The following is a 26,726-nucleotide window of genomic DNA, read 5'->3' as shown; positions in this document are numbered from 1 at the left end:
AAAAAATATAACAGCTGATGTCAACCTCTGCCCACCACAGGTGTATGCATACCTACTTACACATACACACATGTACACACAAACATACATTAACTATATAATAACTTCAAGAAATGAAATGTAAATTTATCACATGACTCACTTGTAAGACTTTACCCAAGAAAAAGGGAAGCAAAAGTTGGCTCAAACGTTCACAACAGATTTATTATTTTATATTATTTTATAGCCAAAAACCTAGTGGGAAGCTGTTTGATAAGTTATAAATTAACAAATGACAGTGTAATATATATGGATGATGGACTAGTGCTCTGAAATAAAAGGGGAAAGTATGATAGCATAAAAAGATGTCGCTCAAAATTTTTATTCTAAATGAAGATAGCAGATTCTAGTTACGTCACATTTTGCAAAGGCAAAGGGCTAGTTAAAGAAATACATCAGTAGCTGCTCCAGGCTTAGGAAGGGAGCAAAGGAAAACTAGTTATAGAAGCCGTGAAGGAAGTCTTGCAGGAAATAAAAACACACATTAGATTGTGGTGACAGTGGTTGCACAGCTGTTTGCATCTGTCAGAATTCACACAAGTACACACCAAGAAGAGGTGAATTTTACTCCACATCCCTTATGTCTCACTCGATCCAGCTCAGTAACAGGAAATACTCCAGAGTCTCCCTTTAGTCAAGGAGCCACGTTGTTTGTTTGTTCGTTCATTGTTTGTTCATTTGTTGATAGGGTATCACTCTGAAGCTCTGGCTGTCCTGGAGCTCTCTGACTGAGGCTGGCCTCGAGCACACAGAGATCTGACTGCCTCCACCTCCCCAGTGCTGGGTTACAGGTGTGCACCACCTCGCCTGGCAATGTTTTTGCTTCCTGTGGTTTCTGTTAGCCTTAAATAAGCTATAGTCTGGAAACAGGAAAAAAAAAATCAGAGAACAATTCCTAAGTTTTAAACTGCATGCCACTGCAAGGTGCCCATGACCTCTACAAGCCATCACTGAAAACACCATTGCAGTCACTCTGCCTGCTTGGGATGTCAGTCATCACTTGCACAGTATTCACGGTGTACATTGCTCACTTATAGCGGTTTGGTTACGAGATACCATTCCCACAGTGGCCTCCACTGCAGCACGATAGCTCCAGCCTTCATCTTATCACATATGCATTATATCATCACATAATGCTTCAAGAAGAAAAAAAGTAAGTATGGTAACATAAGATATTTAAGAGGACAGTCTATATTCATGTAACGTAGTACATCTCACTATACTGCTTGAATTATTGTATTTTGTTGATTATTGGCAACCTCTTACCTTACTTAATCTGGACATTACACTTCATCGGGTGTTTGCATGGTAAGTCATGTTATGCAGGGGTCAGTGTTCTCTGCACTTTCAGTGCTGAGATTATGTGGATAAGGATGACGACGACAGGCAGTAGTCGATTCTGTTTATTTTTAATCTAGGAACAGAAAAGCAAGCCAGGCAACTTGATTTCAAATAGGATTGAAATATTTAAAAATCAATTATTCAACAGTAAAAAAATGCCTACTTAAATTTACTGATAAATGACATACATATAATGTATATGTATGTATGTATCCATATTCGAATCATAAACTTCAGAGAAAAGAATACACAACAAGCTGATTATAAGCTACTCCATTACACACTTTGTAGTCGATCGTTCTCTGCTAATATATTTTCATATTCAGATGGTCTCAGGTTGCACACCTCACTTGGGTGCTCTATGCTACGAATACTTGAACCAAGTGGACTCCATCAGCTCAAGCTCTGTTTTCTTGCATGAACAAAATGTAGAACTTTGTAGGCACATGCTCATGCAATTCCAGCTTCAAAACTGATTCCAAGCTTGCTGCATGAGATGCCAGCATGATGCAGCATGCCCTCTGATGAACAGTGTTGAAAGGAGAGTCACGGATTCAAGGGAGAAGCGCCTGAACGACTCCTGCACATGCGTGCTCGTGCTACTGACATCCCAGCCCCGACTCCAGATCACTGTGGGCAACCCGAAACTCTGCAATTGCCTCTGACTGAGAAAGAATATGACTTCACATTATTGTTTCTGAGCTTTCTGAACCAGGGTATCTGGCCTGATGCATGACAGATATATACTCCTCTCTCGGTTTATTTTCACCTCATTTTAGGGAAGGTTTCCCATAGAGGATTCGTGACAGGAAAGACAGGGAGCTGCTTCGGGCACTAACAGAATGGCCTGAACATTCAATTTGTTCCCCCCCAGAAAGCTCAGGGAGGGACATCTTTCTAAGGAAGAACCGCAGCTGCCCTCCAGAGAAGCTGATGCTTAGCATGGCATGGGGTGACACATGCATTCATCTTAATAAAGCACCCTGCATTCAACTGTTAGGATCAACGCAAGGAAATCCTCCAGCGGCTAAACCAGAGCAGGTATATGGGGGAAGACTAACAAGATGGACGGGGGAAGAGTATCACAAAGAAACTTAGTGATAATGTTTTACAGACACACACACGCACAGAGAGAGAGCGGTGGAGAATACTGTGTCTTCAAAACTAAGAAGAATGTTTCACTATAGGCGTTGTTGCTGGGGTTGTGACTGAAGCATGAGAGGCTGTTCGTGGTCACTAGTTCTCCACGATGCACAGAGAATTACTAAGAACTTAAAGTATTAGCTCCTGAGATATTAGCACTGAAAAAAAAATGGAAATCAATTACTCTATCAGCTCATTAAAAGTATTTTTTGAAAAGCACTTGAACAGAGGTGCCAGGAGGGGGCTGTTTTCCACAGAGTTGTTAGTCAGGAAGGCTCCCAAGGCTCTCCACACTAGGTGGGCTATTGCAGATGCACAGGAGAATGAAATTTTAAGGCCCATCACTGAAGACACCACACACCTTGGTTCTAGACTAGGGAGATATCTGGCTAAAACTGAGCTAGCGTCTCCCTCCCTTCTGGATAGCCTTCACAGTGCCAGAGAGGGCTTTGAGGTGTGCTGGTGGAGAAGCAACCACATCAGTTTTGGGCAGCTGTGAACCTTGCAAGCTATGATACCAACTTGCCAGTCAAAATAGCCCTGTTGCTTCAACAGTTGCCTTACAGCTATGAAGGTAACCAACTACTCTCTGGCTGGATTTGAGGTCTGCTCCGTAGAATGGAATCCATCCCTGGTAGAGTAAACTTGGGGAAAGCTCCCCACGGCTGGGGAGGTTATAGCCTTAGGGTGGAATGTGTTATTTTGCTTATTTGACATGGTATTAAACTATCTTCTAAATATTTACGTTTGATGCCCATTGATAGTCAGTCACGGATCAGCTCATGGGGCCTGAGACCTCCCAGGTGAACTATTGTAGACTGATGGATGCTGGGGAAGGAGGAGTCATTGTCTTTAGCTTTACTCCAACTGGTGAGACCACCTGGTTCCAATGGATAGTGTCACACCCAGTCATGCTGGTGGCCCTGGTTACACTCAGTAGATCACAACACAAAACAAAACAAAACAAAACAAAACAAAACCAAAACCATGAATATGAGAAGGGGATTTGTAAGAGAGGGGAGTGGGAAAGGAGGGCAAAAAGAGAGACTGTGGGGTGAGAGTAATCCAAATGAACTACATACATGTATAAACTCAACAAAAAAATTAATTTAAAAACAAACTAATGAGGGTGCAATAATAGAATAAGTTCACTTTTTAAGAAATGTGAAAATATTGTACAAGTCAAACTTTGTGGGGAGACAAATACAGCCTCTATTATAGAGCAGGTTCCTTAAGGTCTAGTATCAAATCCATTTGTATAAAAATGGGATGAGATCAAGTGTGGTAGGATGGTCTAAGAAGCAAGATCGTTCTTTGGAGTCTCTTTCTTCCATTTGCTAGCTGGGTGATGTTTGACAAGTCACTAAACTTTCTGAAATTAACTAAAGCAATCAATGTAAAAGTACCCAGCGCTTGCAGACACCAGTAGAATTTCACTGGTCAGCTCACGTAGTGAAGAGATTTTAGCACACGTAGGTCAGACTCTTGGAAGGGGCACATCATTCTTAATTTTTTACTGTAGGTAATTTGTAGGTGTGACACTCACCAGTCAAGATGTCAGTGTTTCCTGCGTAGGGCCACCCAAGTCGGGTCGCTCTTCCAGTTGACTCACCTAGATGCTTAATAGATACTGTCTGTACTTGCTGGTAAATTACTTTGCGAGCTTCCTCTTATCTGTCCATGTGTGTATGCCCTGTCTTCTCAATTAGGACAATTGATTTATTGAGCCAGAAGCATTTTAGAGAGCTGAGCAAACTCTTCATTGTGCTGGAATATGGAGGTCCAGGGAAGTTCGATGATTCGTTTCAAATCACTTATCAATTAGTGTAAGAACCACGTTCACTTGATTTACTTCCCTCGTGGTTTTTTCTCACAAGCTCGTCTAAGAAATAGCACTGAAGGGCAAAAGCTTGTTTTCTGCTCTCATCCTTTGCTGCTAAAGTTCAGTTCACATTTATATATGAAGTGACCGGGAACATTGAAATTCCTTGCTATTTATAAACTGTTTCATTGAGAAACACTGGAAATAGTTTTTAAGATTAATCTGTTTGATGAATCCTATTCTTTTTTCATTATGCAATAATGACACCAAAGACATAAATAACAGTATACTGTATAAAATACTTACACATCTATTATCATATTTTATCCTGCAGCGATATTATAGGCAGTAGTATNTGACTTCTAAGAGCACCAGACACATACATGGTGGACATACAAATATGCAGGTAAAATATTAATATATATTATTATATTATATTATATTATATTATATTATATTATTATAGGGAATATTATATTCCCATACTGTTCTGCTGTGCAACATCTCTATGCAAACTTTTAACAAAATGTTTTCTTTGAGTGTCTTTACTGTATTGGTCAGAATTCTGTCAGATAAGAAGAAAGTTCTACACCTACTCCAGGTTTCCTGGCAATGTTTTCTGGGGCTCAGCGCTCTGAACTGGTCCTCCAGGTCAGTACACGCTGAAGTTGCAAGGAATGATCCCTATTGCAGAGCTAACACAGGTCAAGGTAGGTGATTCACAGGTGAGTGCCAATCAAGGAACCAAAGCCATTGATGATTGTAAGCCAAAAGGAGAGGCTGATACGTTGGCGAGTTGTTTTAAGAGACTGTTTTCAAGCTGTTGGAACGGAGGGAGGCAAGAATTCAAGGAGGAAGAGTTTTCAGTCACTGGATTCTTGACAAAGGTACAAAAAAAAAAACACCAAAAAACAAACAAAACAACAAAAAACACTGCTTGAAAGATGGCTTCTTTAACAAGAAGCCCAGGGAGAGGGACTTGGATGTCCATTGCATGAGGAAGACTCGAATATGATCTTCTTGTTTCATACTGTGCCCCACCCCGCAAAGTTCCCAATTCAAAATTGATCCCATACCTAGTATAAGACCAGGAATTCTGCAGCTCAACAAAGAAATAGCTCAAGATCCAGGAAGAAGCAGTGACCTTTGGAATAGGACTCTAGAATCCCAGAAATACTAAGAATTGACAATGGGATTGGCTCAAATCTAGAAGCTTCTACACAGAAAAAAAAATTCACAGAGTTAAGAGATGGTCTAAGGAGTTGGGGAGATCCTGTAATCCTCCAAACAGGGCATGCTCCCCCCAGAACATAAAGGAACTCAGAAAAAAAAAAAACAAATAATGAACAAAACAGCAAATAATACAATCAACAAATACATAGTTGAACTGTACAGACATTTTACAAATAAAAAAGTACAACTGGTCAATAAAAACATGCAAAAATATTCAAGATCCTATGCCCATAGGGAACTGCAAATTACTCTGGGATGCTTTCTATGGGCTCACAATGCAGAATGACTATTGCAGAGAAAACAAAAACAATATGTATTGTTGACTGTTTGGCAGGGGTGAGGCCTTATTCAGTGCTTGCTGGGATGTAAATTAGTCTAACCACAATGGGAAACCAGTATAGAACTTCCTCAAAAAAATTCAAAACAGAATTTTTTTTCTTTTTTTGGTTTTTTCGAGACAGGGTTTCTCTGTGGCTTTGGAGCCTGTCCTGGAACTAGCTCTGTAGACCAGGCTGGTCTCGAACTCACAGAGATCTGCCTGCCTCTGCCTCCCGAGTGCTGGGATTAAAGGCATGCGCCACCATCGCCCGGCACAAAACAGAATTTTTATAGGATTCAGCCATATTGCTTCTGGGTATATTCCCAAAAGAATGGAATGTCTATGCACCCGTAATTTTGCAGTACAATCTCACAAACAGTTGAGTTATGGAATTAGTTTAGATGTCCAATCAATGAATGTATGGATAAGGAAAATGTATTGCTTATATACAAAAGAAATTTATACAGCAAGAAAGAATGAAACTATGTTGTTTTCTGGAAAATGGATGGAAGTGAAATAAGTCAGTCACATGTTTTCTCTGTCTGGTGTGGAATCTAGAGATGGAGAAAGACATGAAAGTAAGAAGGGTAGCTGTGGTGGTTTGAAAGAAAATAGCCCCCAGAGAAAGTGGCACTATTAAGAAGTGTGACCTTGTTGAAGTAGGTGTGCTCTTATTGGAGGAAGTGTATCACTGTGGAGGCAGGCTTTCAGGTCTCATATATGCTCAAGATACTGTCCAGTGTCTCAGACCACTTCCTGTTTGCCTGCAAGATGTAAGACTCTCAGCTCCTTTTCCAGCACCATGTCTGCCATGTCCTCTATGATGGTAATTAACTGAACCTCTGAACTGTAAGCAAACCACCCCAATTAAATATTTTCCTTTGGAAGAGTTGCTGTGTTCACAGTGTTTCTTCACAGCAATAGAAACCTCAGCTAAGAAGTGCACTAGGATGTGGCAGGTGAAGGAAGAAAGGGTATGGAGGGAAGAGAAAGAAGAACAGATAGGAAAGTAAAATCAAAGTATATGACATGCATGCATAGAAACATTACTACTAATAAATAATGATAAAGAAAGAATTCAAGCAGGACAATCCATTAGGAGAATTCAGAACAGTGCCCTAGAGACGTGCAATAATTATCTACTTGACCAGGTGAGGCCGTTAGAAGAAGAAGAATCTGTGAGACAGGCATAAACAAAGAAGCTTATTGGATCCCAAATGTCCCCAAGGGCCCAAATGCTAAAAGCTCACTCTCTGACTTATGGTTTTACTAGGAGGCAGTAGAACCCTTAGGATATTGGGGGTTTCTTATGGGGAGGGTAGTTGGGTCATTTGCTCTCAAGGGCAATATCAAGTTGCTGGCCCCTTTCAGAGACCCCAGCTTTTTCCTTTCTTGGTTGCTGGGTGCTATTTGCCTCAAGATAAACAGCTTTGCTCCACTCCATACTCCCTGCTTCACTGCCCCTCCCCAAAATATGGACCAAAAACTTTTGACACTATAAGCCCCCAAATAGCTTTTCCTCCTTGTGTATCGATTCTCTCAGGGATTTTGTCACAGCAGCAGCAATCTGAGGACCACATAAAGTTCACTGGTATCATCCAATCAAGCAAAAAGAATGGCTCAGAGAAGAGAGCCATTCTGAAGGAGTATCAAAGAGTTATTAGGACACAACAAAGTGACCTTTCTGCTGGGTTACAGGTGTTTCCAGTGAGAGAAGCGTGGGTGATGGAAAGAGGACCCTCAGCTTGGGTTCAAAGGGTGGCTGATAAGAATGTAGAAAAGACTAACCTAGGAAATCTTTTCTTAGGTGAAGAGCGGCAGAGAAATAGGAAGAGTCAAGGGGCTGAAGGAAGTCTGCACATTGTGGCCACCTCAGACCTTTACCACACAGCACAGCAGGCAGGTGAGAAGAAAGCCAAGGGCATCTCACAGCTGACCAATCACAACTGAGATAAATACTTGAACAGAGGGACAGCTGGAGGGCATCTGCGGTGGTTAAGGTGCTACAGTGGGAACAGTATTCCAATGGAAAAATAAAGCCATGTTTATGTAATTAAAATAAAAGCAGCCAGCGTATGGCATGGCTACAGCTGAGATACAAAGTGCCTGGAGAGCAGAAAGAAGGTGAGGGTGGATATATTTTCTCAATTATCTGGAATCTAAAAAAAAAAAAAAAAAAAAAAAAAAAAGGCAAAAACAAAATAGCAGAGGTGTGGGGCTTTTAAATTCGGGAATAGAGAAAACTGACCTGTTGCTATAGAAGGATTTATCTGGTACAGACTAAGAAAGTATGGGAGGTCAGTGATACAGAATGGTGTGAATGTAATAATTAGCTTTAGTAACGTTCCGGAGGCCAGGGATTAGCATTATGTCAATCTTTAAAATAACCTTATTCTTCACATTTATGAAAACAGGAGAGAGTTCATTGATAAAGAAAGAGAACCAGAGACACAGGGACTGTGGAACAATAAAAATTTACATGGAAGGCTCTTTCAATTTTTCTTTATTTACCCGATATGAAGAAATGTTTTAAATAAAAGAAGAAGAGCTTTCCACTCAGAAGATTCTTGCAAATATTAGCTACTTCATAAATTGGATTTGATAGGATATATGTGGAGGGCATGAGTTTGGAGGGGTAGGGAAGTGGAGTGGATCTGGGAGGAGTTGGGGGACGAGTCAGAAGTGCATTGTATCAACATACATTGAATAAAGTTCTCCAAGACTTAAAAATAGAGTATATTTAAAATATAATAGATGCCCAATTGACTAACATGGTGGAAGGAACATAGTTTTTATTGTTCATTTATTTTGTAGAGCAATCCTTAGGCAAAAACTGCTTTAGAAAAGAATTGTGTGTAATTTTCTGCATGATAAGCATGCAAAATGTTTTCCAACTAGCAGTAAAATGAACATGGCCAACCGTGTTGGCTAGGAATTTGATGAGACAGTAATGTAAAAGTATTATTCCAGGGGCTGGAAAGATGACTCAGCAGTTGAAGGCCCTCTGTTGCTCTTACAGAGCACATGGATTTGGTTTCCAGGATACAACTCCCTGCAGCTCCTGTCCCAGGAGCTCCGACACCTCCTTGTTCTCCACAGTAACTACATGCACATGGTGCATGAGAAGGCCAGGTAAATACCTTGACAGGCTCCTAATAACTCAGTTAAGAACTAGGCCTCAGTTCCTGCCTCTTGCAACTAAACAAGATAATTTCTGAGGAAGTCACAAACAAAAGACAAACAATCACCGATGTCCCCCCCCAACACACACACATACACACACACACACTCACAGTAAAGGCCAAGGGAATTGCATGTGGTAGGCCAGGGCCAACTCCCTATCTACCCCTCAGGTACCTCAAGCCAATAACCAAATAAGGATGTAGTCTGGAACTTGTGCCAACTTCCTCGAGAATGGAAAAACTGTAGCCTTAGCCAACCCCAGTTAGCCCTAACCAATTAGAAATGTACTAATATGATTGCCACTGGAGTAAGCCAATCATAGCTAGAGATGATCTTATTGCCTTTAGATGTCCTTTAGTTGTGTCTAAAAGAGCCTATAAACTTTTTTTCAGTTTGGTGGGGGTTCGCCATTTTTGCCTTTTTGTTGGATGTGTGACCCCAGCATGCTGGTACTTCTAGTCTATAGATAATAAATGCTCTTGTTGATTATATTCATGGATGGTCTTTTGTGGGACTTCTCCAGGACCCTAACAGAACACATATAGACAAGCAGGTACATACACCAACACAGAAAATAAAATCCCAACTACACATTGTAGTGAGAAGAGCGGGCCATGTCCCACTGCCCAGCTAGCTTAACCTCCGAAATAACGACACAGAAATTTTATTAATTAAATTACTGCCTGGCCCATTAGCTCTAGCCTCTTATTGGCTAACTCTTACATCTTGATTAACCCATTTCTATTAAATCTGTGTATCACCACGTGACTGTGGCTTACTGCAAGAGTCTAACCTACGTCCGTCTCAGGTCGGAGATTCATGGCATCTGCCACACTTCCCTTCTTCCCAGCATTCTGTTCTGTCTACTCTGCCCACCTAAGGGCTGCCCTATCAAAAGGCCAAGGCAGTTTCTTTATTCAACCAATGAAAGCAACACATAGAAAGAAGAACCGCCTACACCAGTGTATCTGAATCCCGAGGGGAGCTTCCTGGGAAATGTAGATTTTCAGACCCAATCCCAGACATACTGAGCACAGGTGAGGAGCCATAGCACCTAACAGGTCCCCAAGTAATTCCGATGTGCAGTCAGCTGTGGATAACACCGCTGGGAAAGCGGCGGTTCTCTCACAATTCATGTGTCTGTCGCATGACTGTTCTAAGACTGAAAACTGAGCAAGTACAGTAAGCCTCATGAGGATGAGTGCTGGTTAGAAAACATGACCAGGAGGGCGGACCTACTGCCGCTACTTCGTATGAGATTTCAGCTTGGTGTTACAGTAATAGTGATTACAAGTCATTTAGAAAGAACAGAAAGGATGTTCCACTAATGAGGTTGCTAGGGTCAGGGGGAAAACAGAAGCCTTTCACTTGAGAAAATGAGGCCCTGGATCTGCTCAGGGATGTTCAGAGATTATAAGCACATGCTTTACCTATAGAAATGCCCTTGTTAATGAAAAATTTCAGGAAAATTAATGAGTTCATTTCATAGCACTTACTATCATTTTATACTCATGCCTTTCAAAAAAAATTTTTTTCCTTAAGGAATGCAGCAGAGATTAAAGGGTAGACCAGACCATCAACACATAAATATGCAAGATCACACAGGAAATAAGCTTAAGGAGCCCGTTTTTGTCCAGGGACTTTTAAAAGCAAGCAAAGTATTATTTTGGAAAGGTAGGGGGTATGTTTTTTAAAATACTATTTATTACGGTTATTTATCTTTTAGGCGGCAGAAAGACGTCTCCATTATGTCTGTTTGTTTCATGATCTTGCATCCTAGTAATTATGAAGGTCTACTTGAATGCAGGAAGCCCTTTTCTATGCAAATCCAATTCACTCCTAAGAGGATATTTCATAGTACAGAACATCCCCCCCCCCATCTACTGGTATATCACTTGAATAGTTGATTGCTCCTTGAAGTCAGGTAGTGACCTCCACAGACAACACTAGGCTCCTTCCTTCTCTCTCCTTTGATCCCTCCCAAGGATGAGTCAGGGTTAAAGAGAGGCCACTTCAGCCGTTCAGGGGCAAGAGTGTTGTGCTGGATAACATACTAAGAATACCAACTGCTTGCAAGGGTGGAAGTCTTACAATATGTTAAAATACAACAGTCCTCCTCTTCCTGGGGGAGGGCTTCAGACAGCAGAGGACATAGCCAAGTCTGCTTCCAAATGGGAAGAGGCTGTATCTTGTCTGCTGCCCCTTGTCTACAACTGACCAGGGCAAAGACATGCCACAGACAACTTTTCACAAGCCAGAGGATTTTATACATTCTTTCTTGGCATGTTTTTTTTTTTCTCTCAACAAGAAGAGAAGCTCCAAAACTGGAAGTAGACTTAAGAGAAAATAATAACAATAATGATAATGATGATGATACTTTGACCACTCTCCAGTTTAGATTCTAGGTGCTTTACTAAGAATAAAAAGAATTCTTCTATAGATCACCTTTCTCTCTAGGTATATTTATGGTTGAGAACAAACCCTGCTTAAAGATAAGGAAGCATAGCAGGGTGGTGCACAACTTTAACCCCAGCACTCAGGAGGCAGAGGAAGGCAATTCTCTGAGTTTGAAGCCAGCCTGGTCTACAGAGCAAGTTTCAGGACAGTCAAGGCTATAAAGAGAAATCCTGTCTCGAAAAACCAAGTAATAATAATAATTAAACACTAAATAAAAGACCAAAAATAGTCTTTCAATTCCTTACCCTCTTTTTCTCCCTCTCCCTGTCTCTGGCTTCTATTGTGTTTATTTTATTCCAAGGGAATTTGTTCAAGTCTTTTCAAGTGGCCATCTCAACCCCATTGTCACTCCTTTAATTAATGGCATCCACAATGCACCTTTCTGACATCAGTAGAAAATACATGTGCTTTTTGATGTCAGTGTCTCCTTTCCCTCAAATATGCTACTCCAGTTAACCAAAAAATAGTCCTACGGGATCCCAGTCGCTTCCAGGTAGCAACTTGCCTGTGCACCAATTTCTGGTGAGTCTTCTACCGATTTGCTCAGAAAAATCCTACTTCTGTCAGCTTTTCTCATGAATTAATAGGTCTGTAATTAAAACCCAACCGAGAGCCCCCAAATTAATTAGGACAGGAGACAGCCATGTAAGCAGCATGGAGTACAGCTTCCCATAAAGAAAAGACAAGATTCATGTCAAACAAAGCCAGACCCTAGGTCTCTGGCTGTCTCTGCACCAGTCAGTCCCTGAACCACCTTTTCTGGTTAGGAGCATAATTCTGAGGTGCCTAACAGAGGGTCAACACACAATGAGCATCAATGTGACACACTGACTATTTGAACTGCTATTTTAAATATAACTCTCAGGTAAGGCACTTCTCCTGTTAATAGGACATACCGTGCACATATGCACGCACCCCAGAGGATCTTGTCGTTCATACCTGGGATTTTCTTTTCTGTACGTGGAGAATACTTTTAAATGTTCTGAAGCCTGGTGGGCATATTGCCAATGAAGCGGGAAAGTTTAATGCCTCCACACACTGAGGCAAAATTGGACTCCAACAGAGATGTAACTCACTGTGAGATACTGGGCCAATCGAGCACCTTCTGAGTGTACAAATGTTAGCAATGTGACTAAGGAAGTCTGGTCAGTGACAGGATGATAAGAGTGTCTATTTTTATCCCCTCTCAAGATTTAATGCTTAAGAGATCTACATTCATAACTTCAATGTACTCTTTAATCTCTAAGAAACCATTTCCAAAGCAAGATACCCGTGTTTTATGCAGTGTTTCAGTTAACAAAATTAGTTTTCTATTTTAATTTATTTTTAATATTATAAAGACAGCATTATTCCCCACTTCTCATTCAAATCTTCCCACATCACTCTCCTTTCTCTCTTCCAAATTCATGGTCTCTTTTTTTCATTAATTATTATATATATATTCCTAAATATAACATGCTTAGTACCTATAATGGTACTTTTACATATGTTTGCAGGGCTGAGCATTTGGTATTGCATAATCAATTGCTATGCTCTTTCCTAGGAAGACCATTTTTTAAAAAATAAGAATAAATCAGAGAAATAAGATGTCCCACAGCATAGCTGTGCAGGGAGATCTGTTAACAAATCTAAGAATTCATTCCTCCCAAGACAAAACACATTCTCACCTTGAATGGCATAAAATTGCACTTTCTTCTCTACCCATCTTGTAGAAGAAAAGGATAAAAATTTCTTCCAAAATCTGTTATCTTAAGATTGGCAGTCAGAAAAAAGGACCATTAAGCCTTGTCAGCGATGACAAGGATTGAAGTAAGCCCTAGGGACTGTTAAGCACAACTTGAAGGATGTGTCTCAGGCTGGGGATAACTGGACATAAAGGCATTTTGATTAATCATGTCACCTTTGAAACTTGTTCTCGGGCAGCCCCGAGTCTTTCACTGCACTTAGGTGCGAAATCTGAAAAGATTTTCACCATGGTCCAATAGAAGCAACCACCGGAATAAACTAGACTTGTCACGAAACAATTTTAACCATACGGAGTCCTCACACCCCACAGAACAGCTCTGAGGGGCCTTAGAGGGTACACATCTATTCCTTTTCTCTTGCCGAATGCCTCAGGGAAAATGCTCGAACATCTTTAAGGAAAAACTCCTTATGGTTTTTCAGCACACTGAAAGACGACACAAATTTCAAAAGGAAAGATCAACAGAGAAATCTCCTTGCGTAGCCAATACTGGGTAATGAATATTTGATAAACAATTCTGGCTCCCAACCTACAAGCAGGGGAGAGTGTTCCCTTGGTACTCGGCAATAGATATCCACTGATGTTTGGTGTAGCAATACGAAATAAGCTGTGAACAATAGGAACTCCAAAGGGCCCAGGAACGAAAGCATGAGTGTAGTTTCAAAACAATAGGATCTTTTAAAAAATGCATAATTATTCCCAAGGTCTTTTGTGGTACCAGAACTTCAGCATCATGAACTGGATAAATCCCACCATTCTTGCGCCCATAGTCTCCACTCCTGATACTATTTACTAACTTCCTAGTGGATACAGTTTTTCTAACTTTGGGGGGTTTTTTTTCTCTACTTACAGTGTCAGCTTACTCACAACTCTGGAACCAGCTGACACTGGCCACAATTGCTCTGTCTATCTATCTACCTGTCTGTCTGTCTGTCTGTTAAGAAATATGACTTGGTACAAATTTCACCTGTTAGGTTTCTTCTGAGGCTGTTATAGGTCACCTTAAGAGTGGCTAACTCATTTGTTACTCTTATTCAGTGTTTCTTCTTCTAGTCCCACCAACTTAGAAAGGAGAATTATATGGTTTAGAACAAGGATGTAGGAAGTCAGTCTACATCTGACATGGGACAAATCTGGCCTGACACCTATTTTTTTCTTCTTCTTTCATTTTATTTACATTATAGATGGGCAGACTGCTTTTATTCTCCAATGTGTGTATGTGTGACAGAAATGAGTAGGTATCAGGAAAGCTTCACACATGTACTCTCTGGCCTTTTCCAGGATGCCTCACTTTCAGAAAAAGAACTTTCACTGAGTAGATACTGGGAAGGATTTTTCTTAGGTGACGCTGAGGAATATTGTGGGAATTCAAATACCAAACGCTTCAGCAAGCAGTGGGGTTATCTTAATCCCTTGGGTCCATAAGTACACTAAACCTAAAGAAGCATGTAAACATTCAATTATAGACAGGTTATTGTGTTATGAACAAAATAAAAAATTAATCATTTTGAAGTGATATCAATCCCATGATATCTCTTTACTATCTTTCATCTACATGAGTGACTACACCTCTGTGCACACTGAGAAGCTCCATAAAGAAATATCAAAGCATTATTAAATAGGAACACTGTTCCTACTTAACTCTGGAATGCAATTGGTGCTGCTGGGTCTGTAAGGAACATGGTAGGGAATTCACCTTGCATATTAAGGCTAAGACAGATATGAAGCACTGATTTTTTTTACAGCTCTATCTTGGTCATTTTGAAGGTCACCTTGACCTTTTTTTATGATTCAAATGGCTTCATGATAACAAAGTAAGGGCTTGATGGAAATTGTATTTTCCATAATATCTTCACCAAGTAACTTTACCCTCTTGATTTTGAGTTCCCCCTTACTTGACTGTTGACATTTGTAGGCAAAGATTCATGCTGATCACAAATTCCTATTATCGTGGCAGACTCATCCGGTAGCACCGGTTTGTGTTTGCAGAACGAAGGCATAGAAGTTGCCATGTGTTCTTACGGCATAAGTCTGAGTTTGCCATAGAAAGACTGCTGGCTATAAAGCAAACTAAGCTGTAGAACCTATTGCTACTTCTACATTACATCGACAGAGAAGCGAAAGGATTCAAATGGTGCCTATGGAAGGCTGAAGTACAGAGTGTACAGAGTGTGCAGGATGTAGGTTTATGAGGTAGAACTTCATTCCCCCTCTTTGTCACTGCAGTGTGTGTGTGTGGGGGGTCTTTACTAACAGACCTGGCTCCAAGATTTCATCCCCCTCGCTAAGGCAGGTTCACCTTGTGCTCTCATGACAGCACGTCTAAATATTTATCACGTGGGCTGAATTGCAATTATCTGTCTACTAGACAGTCTCCCGGGCTGGCTTAGGGATTCTTGTTATGCCTCCATACGACAAAACTCACCGAGATGGAGTAAATGAAGACAAGTTCTAGTAGGCATGTAAGATATAAGATGCTGTCTCCTGGCATTTATGCTGACTAATCAGAACACCTTTCCACGTCGACGCCCCTTGCCTTCATATCTTTCTCGGTTATAAGGGCCCTCCAGGTAGTCCTTCTCTGTACTTTAACATTTGCACAACTCTGGGTATGCATCTCTCATGGTGTTCAAATCCGAAATACAACCTTCAGAAACATGGTCTATCTACCTACCCTGCCAAACAGCTGACTCTCTAGGCCTCTCTCTCTGGCCAATTAGTTATGGCAGGTTTCATGACAGTGTGAGACTCCTCCACATGACACCTCCCCTGAAGGAAAAGCAATGAACAGCTAGCCTTCAGTGGTGAAACCCTGGAAAATGCAGTTAGTTGGGTTCCTGGAGCCCTCCTCCCGCTCCAGTGATTTCTGCCCAAGAGCTGCTTTCCAGCCAGGCTCTGGGCGAAAGTGAAAAGTTAAACAAGACTGCCCTCTCGTGGTGTAAAAAATCATGCCATTCCCTAAAATCAAAGGCTTTCTAAATGCCTAAGAGAATGTACTAGCTACAAACAAAGGACATTGAGCCTATAGTTCTTGATCCTAGAGAGGCTAAGTAATAAGGTAACCCCCCTCGCCCCAAAAAAACATACATAGATCCACCTGGAAATTTGAAACACACAAGATTGCCTGACAAAATTGGGAGCATGGGGTTTGGAGAGAGGGGCAGATAGAAGGGAAAGAGTAAGGGAGAAGGGGAGGAAGGGTTGAGAACTTGAGGGAGCAGGATAGTTGAGATGGGGGAAGGACAGAGATGAGAACAAGGAAAAAGATATCTTGATTGAGGGAGCCATTATAGGGTTAACAGAAACCTGGCTCTAGAGAAATTCCCAGGAATCCACAAAGATGACCCTGGCAAAAATCCTAAGAAATAGAGAGGGGGCCCAATCTTGACCTGCCCTGTAGTCAAACTGATGTATATCTTAAATATCACCATAGAGCCTTCATCCAGCAACTGATGGAAACAGAGGCAGAGACCCACATCGGAGCACTGAACTGATCTCCCAAAGTCCAGTTGAAGAGTGGGAGGAAGGAGAATATGAGCAAAGGGGTCAAGACCATGATGGGTTCATCCACTCAAACAGTCTACCTGAGCTAATGGGAGTTCCCCAACTCCAGCCAGACTGGGAAGGAACAAGCATAGGGCCAAACTAGTCCCTCTGACAGTTGAATTGTTGGGGCAGACTTGGGGGATGGGGGGGGCACTGGCAGTGGAACCAGCATTTATCTCTACGGCTTGTACTGGTTTTGGGGAACCTGTTCTCTTTGAATGTATACCTCGCTTGGCCTAGATACAGTATGGAGGGACTTGGACCTTCCACAAAGCAATTTGCCTTACCCTCTCTGAGGATTGGATGGGGATAGGGTGGGAGGGTTGTGGAGGGAATGGGAGGAAGGAAGAGAGTGGGAACTTGGATAGGTATTTTTTTTAAATCTAAGATATTAAAAAAAGAAAATTTGAGCAGCACTCTCATCTTTTCAATAGTAGATATTATAAATTATACATCTGTGAACTTTTAAGATGCAGTGGATTAGGAAATGTGTAACTGAGTGAAACAGCCCATGAGAGACTGGAAAAGGAAGACTGGGCTAGAGGCCAGCTTGGGCTACACTGAAGCACCAAGTCCCAGAGGGAAGAAAAGAAAGGGAAAAACTTAAAGTCACATTTTAAAATTCTCTCCAGATTAACTTACAAAGCCACTGTCAGTTTATTATTTGTTCATGAATCTAAAGGTCCAAGAGGGATTTTTCTAATATACCTAGGATTTGTCTGATAAGTGGTTTATTATAAAGTATCCACAGGAAGAAATAAAAAAATCCTGAGACATAGACCCTTCCATATCTTTAATGTTGAAGTTCATCTTACACCCTATCATGTGTTAGAATCTCTGTTATGTTGGTGACAGCGGAGATGTTCTCAAAGTTGACAGCGCCTGGGTATCTGTGTGTCATCCCTAGTGACTCATGGGATAACAAAAAGTACCCTTGATATTTCGGTCTGCAATCTATTTCAGGAAGTGCTTGAGAAGAAAAATGACTCCCACTTCTGGTCCAACCAATTTTTTGTGAATACTTTCTGGTAAAATGAAGAAAGTACCATCCTCAAAACATGTTGGGAGTGTCGGCAACTTTCTATAAAGGGAATTGGGAGAAGAGGCAACAGCATGGTTCACTCCAAACCGCTAAATCACGGGTGCTCATGGTGGCTCAAAAGATGAGCTGACTTTGAAGAGAGAGACTCAGTACATCCCTGACTCTGAGTTGAGGAGTGACTCCCGGGAGGCAGACTCTGTATCAGAAAACACATCTGTTTGAACTTATTTTGTTTATTTATCCTTTCTCCTGCATGCACAGGAGTCATCCATGCAAGAAAGAAATATCTCTAAGAAATCTAAAGATGTTATGTAAAATAAACATACATTAGGGCCAGAAAGATGGCCCAACAGTTGAGAGTACTTGCTGCTCTTGCAGGGTACTGGTGTTTGCTTGGTACCCATATGGTGGCTCATAACATTCTGTAACTCCCATTCCAGGGGATCCAATGCTCCCAGTTGGCCTATATGGGAACCAGGCATAGATGTGGCACACATGTACGTATGCAAGCAAAACATCCATATGCAAAAAATATATTTTATAAGCAAAATAATGTGGAGCGAAGTTCTACGTATTTGAAGGCAGTCTCCTGTAGCTACACTGGAAGCTTTTCATTTGTCATCGTGGTTTCTAAACTGATAGTGTAACTTTACAACAGGAGGCTCACAGCCCACGAGCTGCAGTGCTGGCATCACAGAGAAATGCAGTGATGGACAAAGGAGAGACTCTGTTTGTTCATAGGAAGCCAGGAGACGAGGAAGTTGGCATACACAAGCAAATCAAATAAAAACCATCTCCCACTGCACTAAATGCTACAAAGACAGTAAGACAAAGAGAATAAAGAAAAGACATGAGGAGTAGAAGCTGTAAATTAGCACCACGGAAGAAGCTAGAAATTCAGAACAGTAATTTGCCATCTCCAGAGGGAAGAGAAGAAACCCATTCAGGGAGTCTGCAGAGGTAGCTGACTACAAACGGTAGCAGGAGAGAAACAGAAGATAAGAGGGCCATCTGCATTTGTTGGCTACCTGCAGTCTTAGGTTTGAAGGGCACCAAGTAGCTGCAGAGTGGTAACATCTGTAATCCCAATATTCAAGTGTTGCAGCAGGAGCATTGTGAGCTCTGGACCGGTCGGGGTTGTATAGAAAGTGTGTGTGTGTGTGTGTGTGTGTGTGTGTGTGTGTGTGTGTGATTTAAGTTCAAAGGGGGGTGAATATTATATCATATCACAGTTAAAGAGTTTGTGCAGGATTACTGGGGAGTTGGAGGATCGAATCTCTACCTCAATGGGTAGACCTGACAGGGATTAGAAAGGAGGGCGAAGCCATAAGCCAATGCATGTTCTTACCATTGAAGGAGCAGTATTAAATCTTAGAAATAGGCAGGCAGCAAACAAAGCTTTCAAGACCATTTCAGATGGTAACAAATGTTGTAATGAGAGCTACCAAGGTGGTGGGAAGTAGAATCGGGCCAGGGAGCCTATTTTAAACTTTTAGCTTTAGTGATTATTGAGTACCAGCTATACGATTGGCATTGATTATGCCAGTGTCACCTTGGTTAATGCTGACTCTCATTCTTTCAGGTATGTGCGGGAGAAACTCCACCATTAACCTTCTGAAAGGGTGGAGTTCTTGTCAACCCTGAATCAGCAAGTTGGAACACTGGCCTTTGAATAAAGTTTGACCTCGAAATTAGATGTTTGTTACCCTTCCTGTGGGCTGCTCTTTCGAGACTTTTCTGCAGAATACACTTCCACACAGCATCCCACTGAGCCTGTCCTAGCTCCCACCCAAACCTCCAACAGCATCCCCTTGAGACTGTCCTAGGCCCAGCCCAATTCTTTTAAGTAGCCTAGAAGGAGGAAATGGCAGTAATCACCAGCTAATATTTGCTGACCTTTATTGCATGCCCAGAACCTTCCTGGGTGCTAAACTAACATTATCTCAAAGTTTTCAAAAACAGCTATTGAACTTGGATTTATTTTTCTCATCTGAGAGCTGCAATTTTAAATCACTTGATCTGTCTTGGAAGCTCGAGCTAGAATTCCAAAGGAATGAACACACACACACACACACATACACACACACACTCTCACACACACAAAATGACAAGTCCCAAATGAGTTAAGTGGAGGACCTGCAAAATCCATTGAAAGCTTCCTGGCTTAGGTTATAAAAATATCAATTCCTTTATTTCCAAATTAAAAAAAAATTGATCTTGAGCTTCATAGGAAACCACTGGAATGACAAAAATGTACCCAAGAATTGCTCTTGAACCCCAGATCTCAGGAGCAATTCTTTTAATTTGGGTAATAAAGAGAAAAGTTAGTGAATCTTTTTGTGGTTTAAAGTTTAACAGCTGTGGAAGGATTTAAGACCAGTCAACACCCTTCTCCTTTGCATTTTAGAATAGAGAACACTGGGCCCAATGCTGCAGATGTTTTCCAAGATCAAAGGCAGAATCCTTTTGGCTGGAGGAGGTTATGATGTGATGGAAAATGAACCAAGCTTTGAAACAAAAAATTTTGAATTCTCCTCCCAATTCTAAGCGACTTTAGGAAAATCAGTAATATACGAGTGTAAGATCATCTTGAATGTTACTGGAAAAAACCAAAGCCCTCTGGCCTATGTCTGCAGAAGCCAAGCACCAGCTACTTTCATTGTTCCTCCTACTTTTCCTTCTCCTCCTGGGTCTTCTGAGTTCAGGCCAAGTTCTATAGAAATGGAGCAAAAGTGTCCTGAAGGAAGATCAAGAGGGAAAGGAGCCTCTTCACGAACCTGATAGTTTTTCCAGAAGGAAGAGCAGAAAAGCTTTTCACTTCATTTTCCATGGTCAGGAATTATAAAATTATAGCATTGTTAAAAATCACTGGAAACAAAATGTGTATATGGTTTTCAAAATTAGTGAGCAAAATTTATTGTGCAAAAAAATGTGACTATCGAGGCGAATAATATGCCACTGGATTCACGAGTCCCTGGTTGGGGTCATGAAAACCTGGGCCGAATTTTATCCCTGAACAGACTTATGATATTGAAGAATTGCCAGAGTGAAGAGTGTGGCCCATGGAGAAAAACGAACAGGCAGAAAGTGAGCCGGCATAAAACACAGGGAATCTAGAACCAATTAAATAAAAGTCAAAAAGAATGCCGAGATCTCCTATATGGGAAAATACGGTGTCAGCTGAGGACATTTAAATATCTTGATGCCCTTTATACACCCACAGCAATTTAAATGCGAAAGCCCTGGGGTGGGCCCATGCAGGCATCAATACTCTTTACCACCAGTTTGTGCACTGAATTTGAGAATAACTAGTACAGTCAAAACAAGACAATCCAGTTGGCTAGAGAGGGTGGAGGAAGGGGTTAAGTATATAATTCTGGTCACACTGAATTCAGTTTCCAAACCACCCAGGGCGTGTGTGTCAGGGGAGGGGAAGGGAAGGGACTGGATCTAAGGAAGAACAGGGCTGCTTAAGATTTTGGAGGAGTTTGCATACATTCAATATTTAGCTCTTCAAGTTTGTTAAGTGACAGAATGCACGAGCCAACGAATGTGGTCCTATTCCCCTGAGGGACTTATATTTAGAAGGCAGGAGGAAAGCCCTACCTGAGCAATTAGCTAGGTTCTAAAGAAGAGACACACTTAAGGCAGGAGAGAAAGGCTCAATGCTCCTGGCAGTGCTCAGACAAGGCTCCCTTCAAGAATGAAAAAGGAGAAATGTGGTGCAGGGGCCTGGAGAAGAGGAAGCAAAGGCTGTGGAAAGATATGGAAGCTTAGGTTTAACACAACAGAGAGGGAAATGGAATCGGGTGAAAACCACTGGGAAACAGCAGAGAAGAAAGATAGGGAGGAGCTGCAGAGATACCCTGGAGGAAGGAAGGAAGATCTCTCGCAGAGATAAAGATGGAGCCTGGAGGATAGAGCAGCTCATCACTAGGCTACAGAAGTCAGTTTCCACAGAAATAATTGGGAAGGGGTGGGTAAGGTTTGGAACTGATCCCCTCCAAATGGGAAAGACAGAAGGGAAAGCTTCCGGAGCTACTCTAGAGGGTGGAGGCTCACATTTAAACACTAAAACAAGGAACGCAAAAGAGAAAATTCTATCCCTATTGTGTCATCCTAGTCTGCGGTTGGTTAGCCTTGGGCCGGCCACTCATTTTCATTGGCTGTGGCTCTTAAGTGCTGACAACGGAGACTGGGTGACTTCCAGAGCCTTATCTAGTTCTGATCATTGAAACATTTCAGTGGTGAGAAACAGAATCACTGATAGAATTCACTCGGATATAGTAACTTTCATTTTACATATGTGCAAATTTACCACCCCCAGTCCCTTCATTCTTCAGGCACCTTCCCCCGGAACCCACTTTTTCAATGTGTGCCTACAGTCGTGGATCACGAAAGGACGGTAATAGCATGGTGGTGAAAGTCACAGAATCTGGGGTCTAATGCTTTTTCACTAACACTGTGACTTGTGAAAAAGTATGTGCATTAATTATTTTAATCTGTAAGGTCTGGTTTCATACCTACTATGGCACTAACCATGCAATGACTGGAGGACACGTCTAATTTATGGTCCTAGCAAAAACACACTAGCATTTTTTGAGCAAGCACAGAAAAAAAAAAAGAAAGAAAGAAAGCAGAACTCAGTGCCAGAAAAGTAGACTGCCTCATTTTTCAAGGTCTCATTTTGAATCAAACAGAATCCTTTAACAAGTAAAATGTCACACTCAGTCACCAGCTTCAAATATTGGCAGTAATATAGGCTCCAGAATCAGACAACCGTGGCTCAAAATGTAGCCAAGCCATTTAACAGCTCTATCTTCCTGAATCTCAACTTATTTATAAAAATGAAATGCATGCTACTTTCCTTACGACAGGAATGAAAGGTTTCCAGTTGCAGGCATTGGGCACATTTTGAAAAGTGGTGTCTCGCTCACTTTTACCTAACATCATGACTTACACATACGTACTTAAGTGCTTATCGGGGTTGGAGAGAGGGCTTGGTGTGCATACAAGCATTTGCCCCTACAAGTATGAGGACTTGAGTTCGAATTGCCAACAGCCACGTAAGGCTGGGCGCAGTATTGCTCATCAGCAATCTCCGTGACCTTATGGTGCAGTGTAACATCCCTGGCTGTCTTGGAACTAACTCTTGTAGACCAGGCTGGCTTCAAACACACCAAGATCTGCCTATCTCTGCCTCCCGGGTGCTGGGATTAAAGGCGTGTGCCACCACCGCCCGGCTAACTTTATTTTATTTTATGTATGTGAGTATTTTGCCTGCATGCATGTATGTTTGTGCACCTGGTGTGTACATGTGTGTATTCGGTGCCCATACAGGTCACAAGAGAGTGTCAGATCCACAAGAACCGGAATTATGTGGCTGTGAGCTGCCAGGTGGGTGCTGGGAATCAAACCCTGGTTCTCCAGAGAAGCAACCCAGTGCTCTTAACCACTGAGCCACTTCTCCAGCCCCAGCGGTATCTAGATATTTAATCCTTACTTTTGTCTAGAATTATGCCTCTCTTCTGACCTCAACTTGGCTGGAGCTTCTAATATCCTTCTCCTAGACCACAGTAACACTGAGCTGATATTCACTTCTGGAAAAGAGTGGGATCATGGAGTGATGTGGGAGTGATTTCTTATTAATAAAGAAACTGCCTAGGCCCATTTGATAGGCCAACCCTTAGGTAGGCGAAGAAAACAGAACAGGATGCTGGGAGAAAGAAGCTGAGTCAGGAGTCGCCATGATTCTCCCACTCCAGACAGACGCAGGTTAAGATCTTTCCTGGTGATGATTAGAAATGGGTTAGATTAATATGTAAGAGCTAGCCAGTTAGAGGCTACAGTTAGAGGCCAGGCAGTGTTTAAAAGAATACAGTTCCCGTGTAATTATTTCGGGCATAAGCTGGCCATGCGGGCGGCCGGGTGCTGGGGACGCAGCCCTGCCGCTCGTAATGCTACAATGGAGAAAGTGACAGAGCATAGAAAGAAATGGTTACAGCCACCAAAGCATCCTGAGGGGCAGTATCTGTGCAGGCACCCCTGAGAGAGATCATGGGTGGTCATCATCAGTCACTGTCCAGGGCACAGTTCTTGCTACTCTTCCTCTTGTTCTCTCTCAGTCTTGCGGTGTAAGGGAATCAGACAGAGGGAAGCAGAAAGCCTGGCCCCCCTCAGTAGAAGCAGGGGGTAAACGACTAGGGGGATTCTCAGTTCCTTCCTACTTCTTGTTCCCCTTAGAGGGTCATCTGCACTTGAGCAAGTGCTGAATTTGACTTTCTCTTTAATGTTGCTCCACGGCACACTTCAGGGAAGGCAAATGATTTGCCAGCGACCATAACATTGAAACAGAGACCAGGCTGATATCACCAACAGAGGTTTTCAACATCGGCTGCAAAGACAGCTTGACCATGGGAGTGGATAAATGGCACCGTGTGAAAAAGCTAGGGGGACTGATAAACATGCCCTGTTTCAATTAAGACCCAACTCATTATGAGAAACATAACTATAACAAAAATGTTGTGTTTTGGATTGTAGAATATTGGTGTTAACTCACTCAGAAGGAGGAAGATAAGGAAGAAGATTTCGAGATCAATAAAATAGATGTTAGCCACTTGAAGCACAATCTTTGGGCATCTATGCTAAAATATGTAAGAACAAAACATGAGTCAGGCCAGGTCTGCTCGCTCTCCCTAGTCTCCCTAGTTTCCAGGGGAGAAAAATCAGCTCACTTTATATGTGGAGCTGAGTTCCAGTTAACCACAGGAAGCAAAAATTACCACCAGCTGAGTAGCCCAGCCTCTCAGGAGACGTCCTACAGTTCGGGCGCTGTTTTATCTGATGTTACCATCTTAAAGGAAAAAGAAATCTAGGTTCCAAAAGAGAAGCTACAAAGAGGGTTGGTTTCTTAATGTGGATTTACATTCCATACATATTTCCTGCCAGGGCCCCAGGAAAGCCCCCATCTCCTTTCTTCAGTAGGCTGGAAAGTAGGGCTCCTAGGAGACTGAGTTAGAAGCCAAGAGCTTGTGTGGCGGCGTCCCATGGTTCCTCTTGGAAACAAGAGAGAAACAAAGAGCCCGATCTCCAGGGAGGCCTTCTCTGTGCTAGACAGACAGCCCATCCTCCTCCCAATTCCGTAGACTTAAAGGGAAGGGCGCAAGAATCGGTTCAGGGATCTCTGGAGTGGGAATGGGAATAGGCGAGATCTCATCCGTTCTGGAGATGTGTGACAATGACTTGAGAGGCCCACGTCGTTCTCTTAACTTATATTCCCCAGCTCTGTGCTTGCAACCACCCCACACCGCCTAGTTTCTAAAGGGAGAGGAGCGGTCTTCGGCCCTTAAGTGGAGATATCGGAGCTAGGCTCTGATTTCCCAGGCCTGGGGTGCGGGGCCACAGGGCTCCACCCGGGCTCCCAGCCCACCTTAAGGTCACGCGGCGCGGGAAGCGCCAGGCGTGCGCAGCAGGTGCGCCAAGTCCCCCGGGTCCCCACCGGGCGCGTTGCCTGGCGCCTCGCGGTGGCGGCGTAGCGCTGGAGCGGAGCGGAGAGGTGGAGCCTCGAGCACCGGGCGGGTGGAGTCGCCAGACGGAGGGCGGTGGAGGCGGATTTCCTGGGAGGGCTCTCTGGAGCTACCATGGCGTTTGGGAAGAGTCACCGCGATCCCTACGCTACCTCCGTGGGTCACCTCATAGGTAAGGAGGCGCGGGGTGCAACATCCCGACTGGCTTTGGGGACCGTGGGAGCGCTGCCTGCTCGACTCCGTTCTCGACTGTTGCGGGGCCGAGTTGGACCAAGTTGGAGGAAATGCTACCCTCCCCCGCAGCTTTCCCACGCCACCTGTGTGCCACCTGAGGCAGCTGCCCACCTTTCTTTCTTGGCTCTTTTATACCAGAAAAAAAAAAAAAAAAATACAGAATCTCCTTTTGGATGTCAGCTGGGCGAGTAGAGCCAAGCAGGTGACCCGCAGCACTGAGCAGATTGTTGGAACCGCTGGGAGGAGAAAGTGGAAACTTCTTGACCCGGGCAAGGTTCTTCATAAAGTGCGTCCGCTCCCATCACTTTATTGTTATACCCATTTTACGGACCAGGAAGAGAAGGCTCAGAGAAGCAAATTAGCATGACCTCACCTGGAGAGGCAGGTTTCTCCAAACCAATTTTCTCCGGCGCACAGCTCAAGCGAACTGAGTAGCTTTTTGCTTAAACAGGGAGATTGAAAATGTGTGTTGGTGGTGCTGAGGACGGAGAGAGGGGCCCTCGGAGGACTCAGAGGCTCCCAAGCGTCGCCCTCCAACCCAATATTGCTCTCCCTTTTCCCTTGTTCTTCTGCTCAGAAGTCGCTGACTACACTAAGATCCCTTCTTTCTCCCAACCCCTCCCTTAAGGACAGGGTGTGGCAACAGGACGAATTAAAGACAGGCAAACTGTCGGGACCTTAGTGGGGTGATGAAATCCTTAGAACCTGATAGTTTTTTTTTGTTTTTTTTCTTTTTTTTCTTTTTTTTTTTTTTTTGATTTTCGAGACAGGGTTTCTCTGTAGCTTTTTTGGTTCCTGGCCTGGAACTAGCTCTTCTAGACCAGGCTGGCCTCAAACTCACAGAGATCCGCCTGCCTCTGCCTCCCGAGTGCTGGGATTAAAGGCATAGGCCACCACCGCCCGGCTTGCCCTGACAGTCTTTAAGTAGCTCTCAAACGTCCCTCTTCACAAGCCAGGCCTCCATAGACTCTCAACATTCTCGTCTTCCAAGCTCCTACAGAACAGCCCACTGGGCCCTCAACACTCATTGGCTTTTCTAGTCCAAAGTTCCAAAGTCCTTCCACAGTCCTCCCCAACACAACATGATCAAGTCTGCC

At 42.8% G+C, this 26,726-nt stretch overlaps 1 protein-coding gene and 1 long non-coding RNA gene across 3 annotated transcripts in view; one reads left to right on the top strand and one right to left on the bottom strand.

Moving 5' to 3' along the window:
• Window positions 1-352: 352 nt before the first annotated feature.
• LOC126510208 (uncharacterized) lies at window positions 353-25,435 on the bottom strand. The gene is made up of 3 exons (XR_007594335.1): window positions 25,299-25,435; window positions 1,306-1,453; window positions 353-899 (listed from the first exon to the last, which is right to left on the bottom strand). It is a non-coding gene; the product is annotated as an uncharacterized lncRNA (long non-coding RNA).
• Tom1l1 (target of myb1 like 1 membrane trafficking protein) overlaps window positions 25,413-26,726 on the top strand; it is a 64,940-nt gene continuing 63,626 nt past the window's right edge. For both annotated transcript variants that reach the window (XR_007594334.1, XM_050156653.1), the window contains exon 1: window positions 25,413-25,567. Coding sequence is in view for 1 of the 2 variants with exons in the window: in XM_050156653.1 (XP_050012610.1) it covers window positions 25,510-25,567 (58 nt within the window). In the remaining variant the exon portion in view is untranslated. The remainder of the gene's footprint in view (window positions 25,568-26,726) is intronic.

Source organism: Alexandromys fortis, unplaced genomic scaffold (genome assembly GCF_014885135.2).
Source record: "Alexandromys fortis isolate MF-2015 unplaced genomic scaffold, M_Fortis_MF-2015_v1.1 scaffold_31, whole genome shotgun sequence".
Classification (NCBI taxonomy): Eukaryota; Metazoa; Chordata; class Mammalia; order Rodentia; family Cricetidae; genus Alexandromys; species Alexandromys fortis.
Note: the sequence above shows the minus strand (reverse complement) of the source record. Positions and strands in the feature narration are given on the sequence as shown.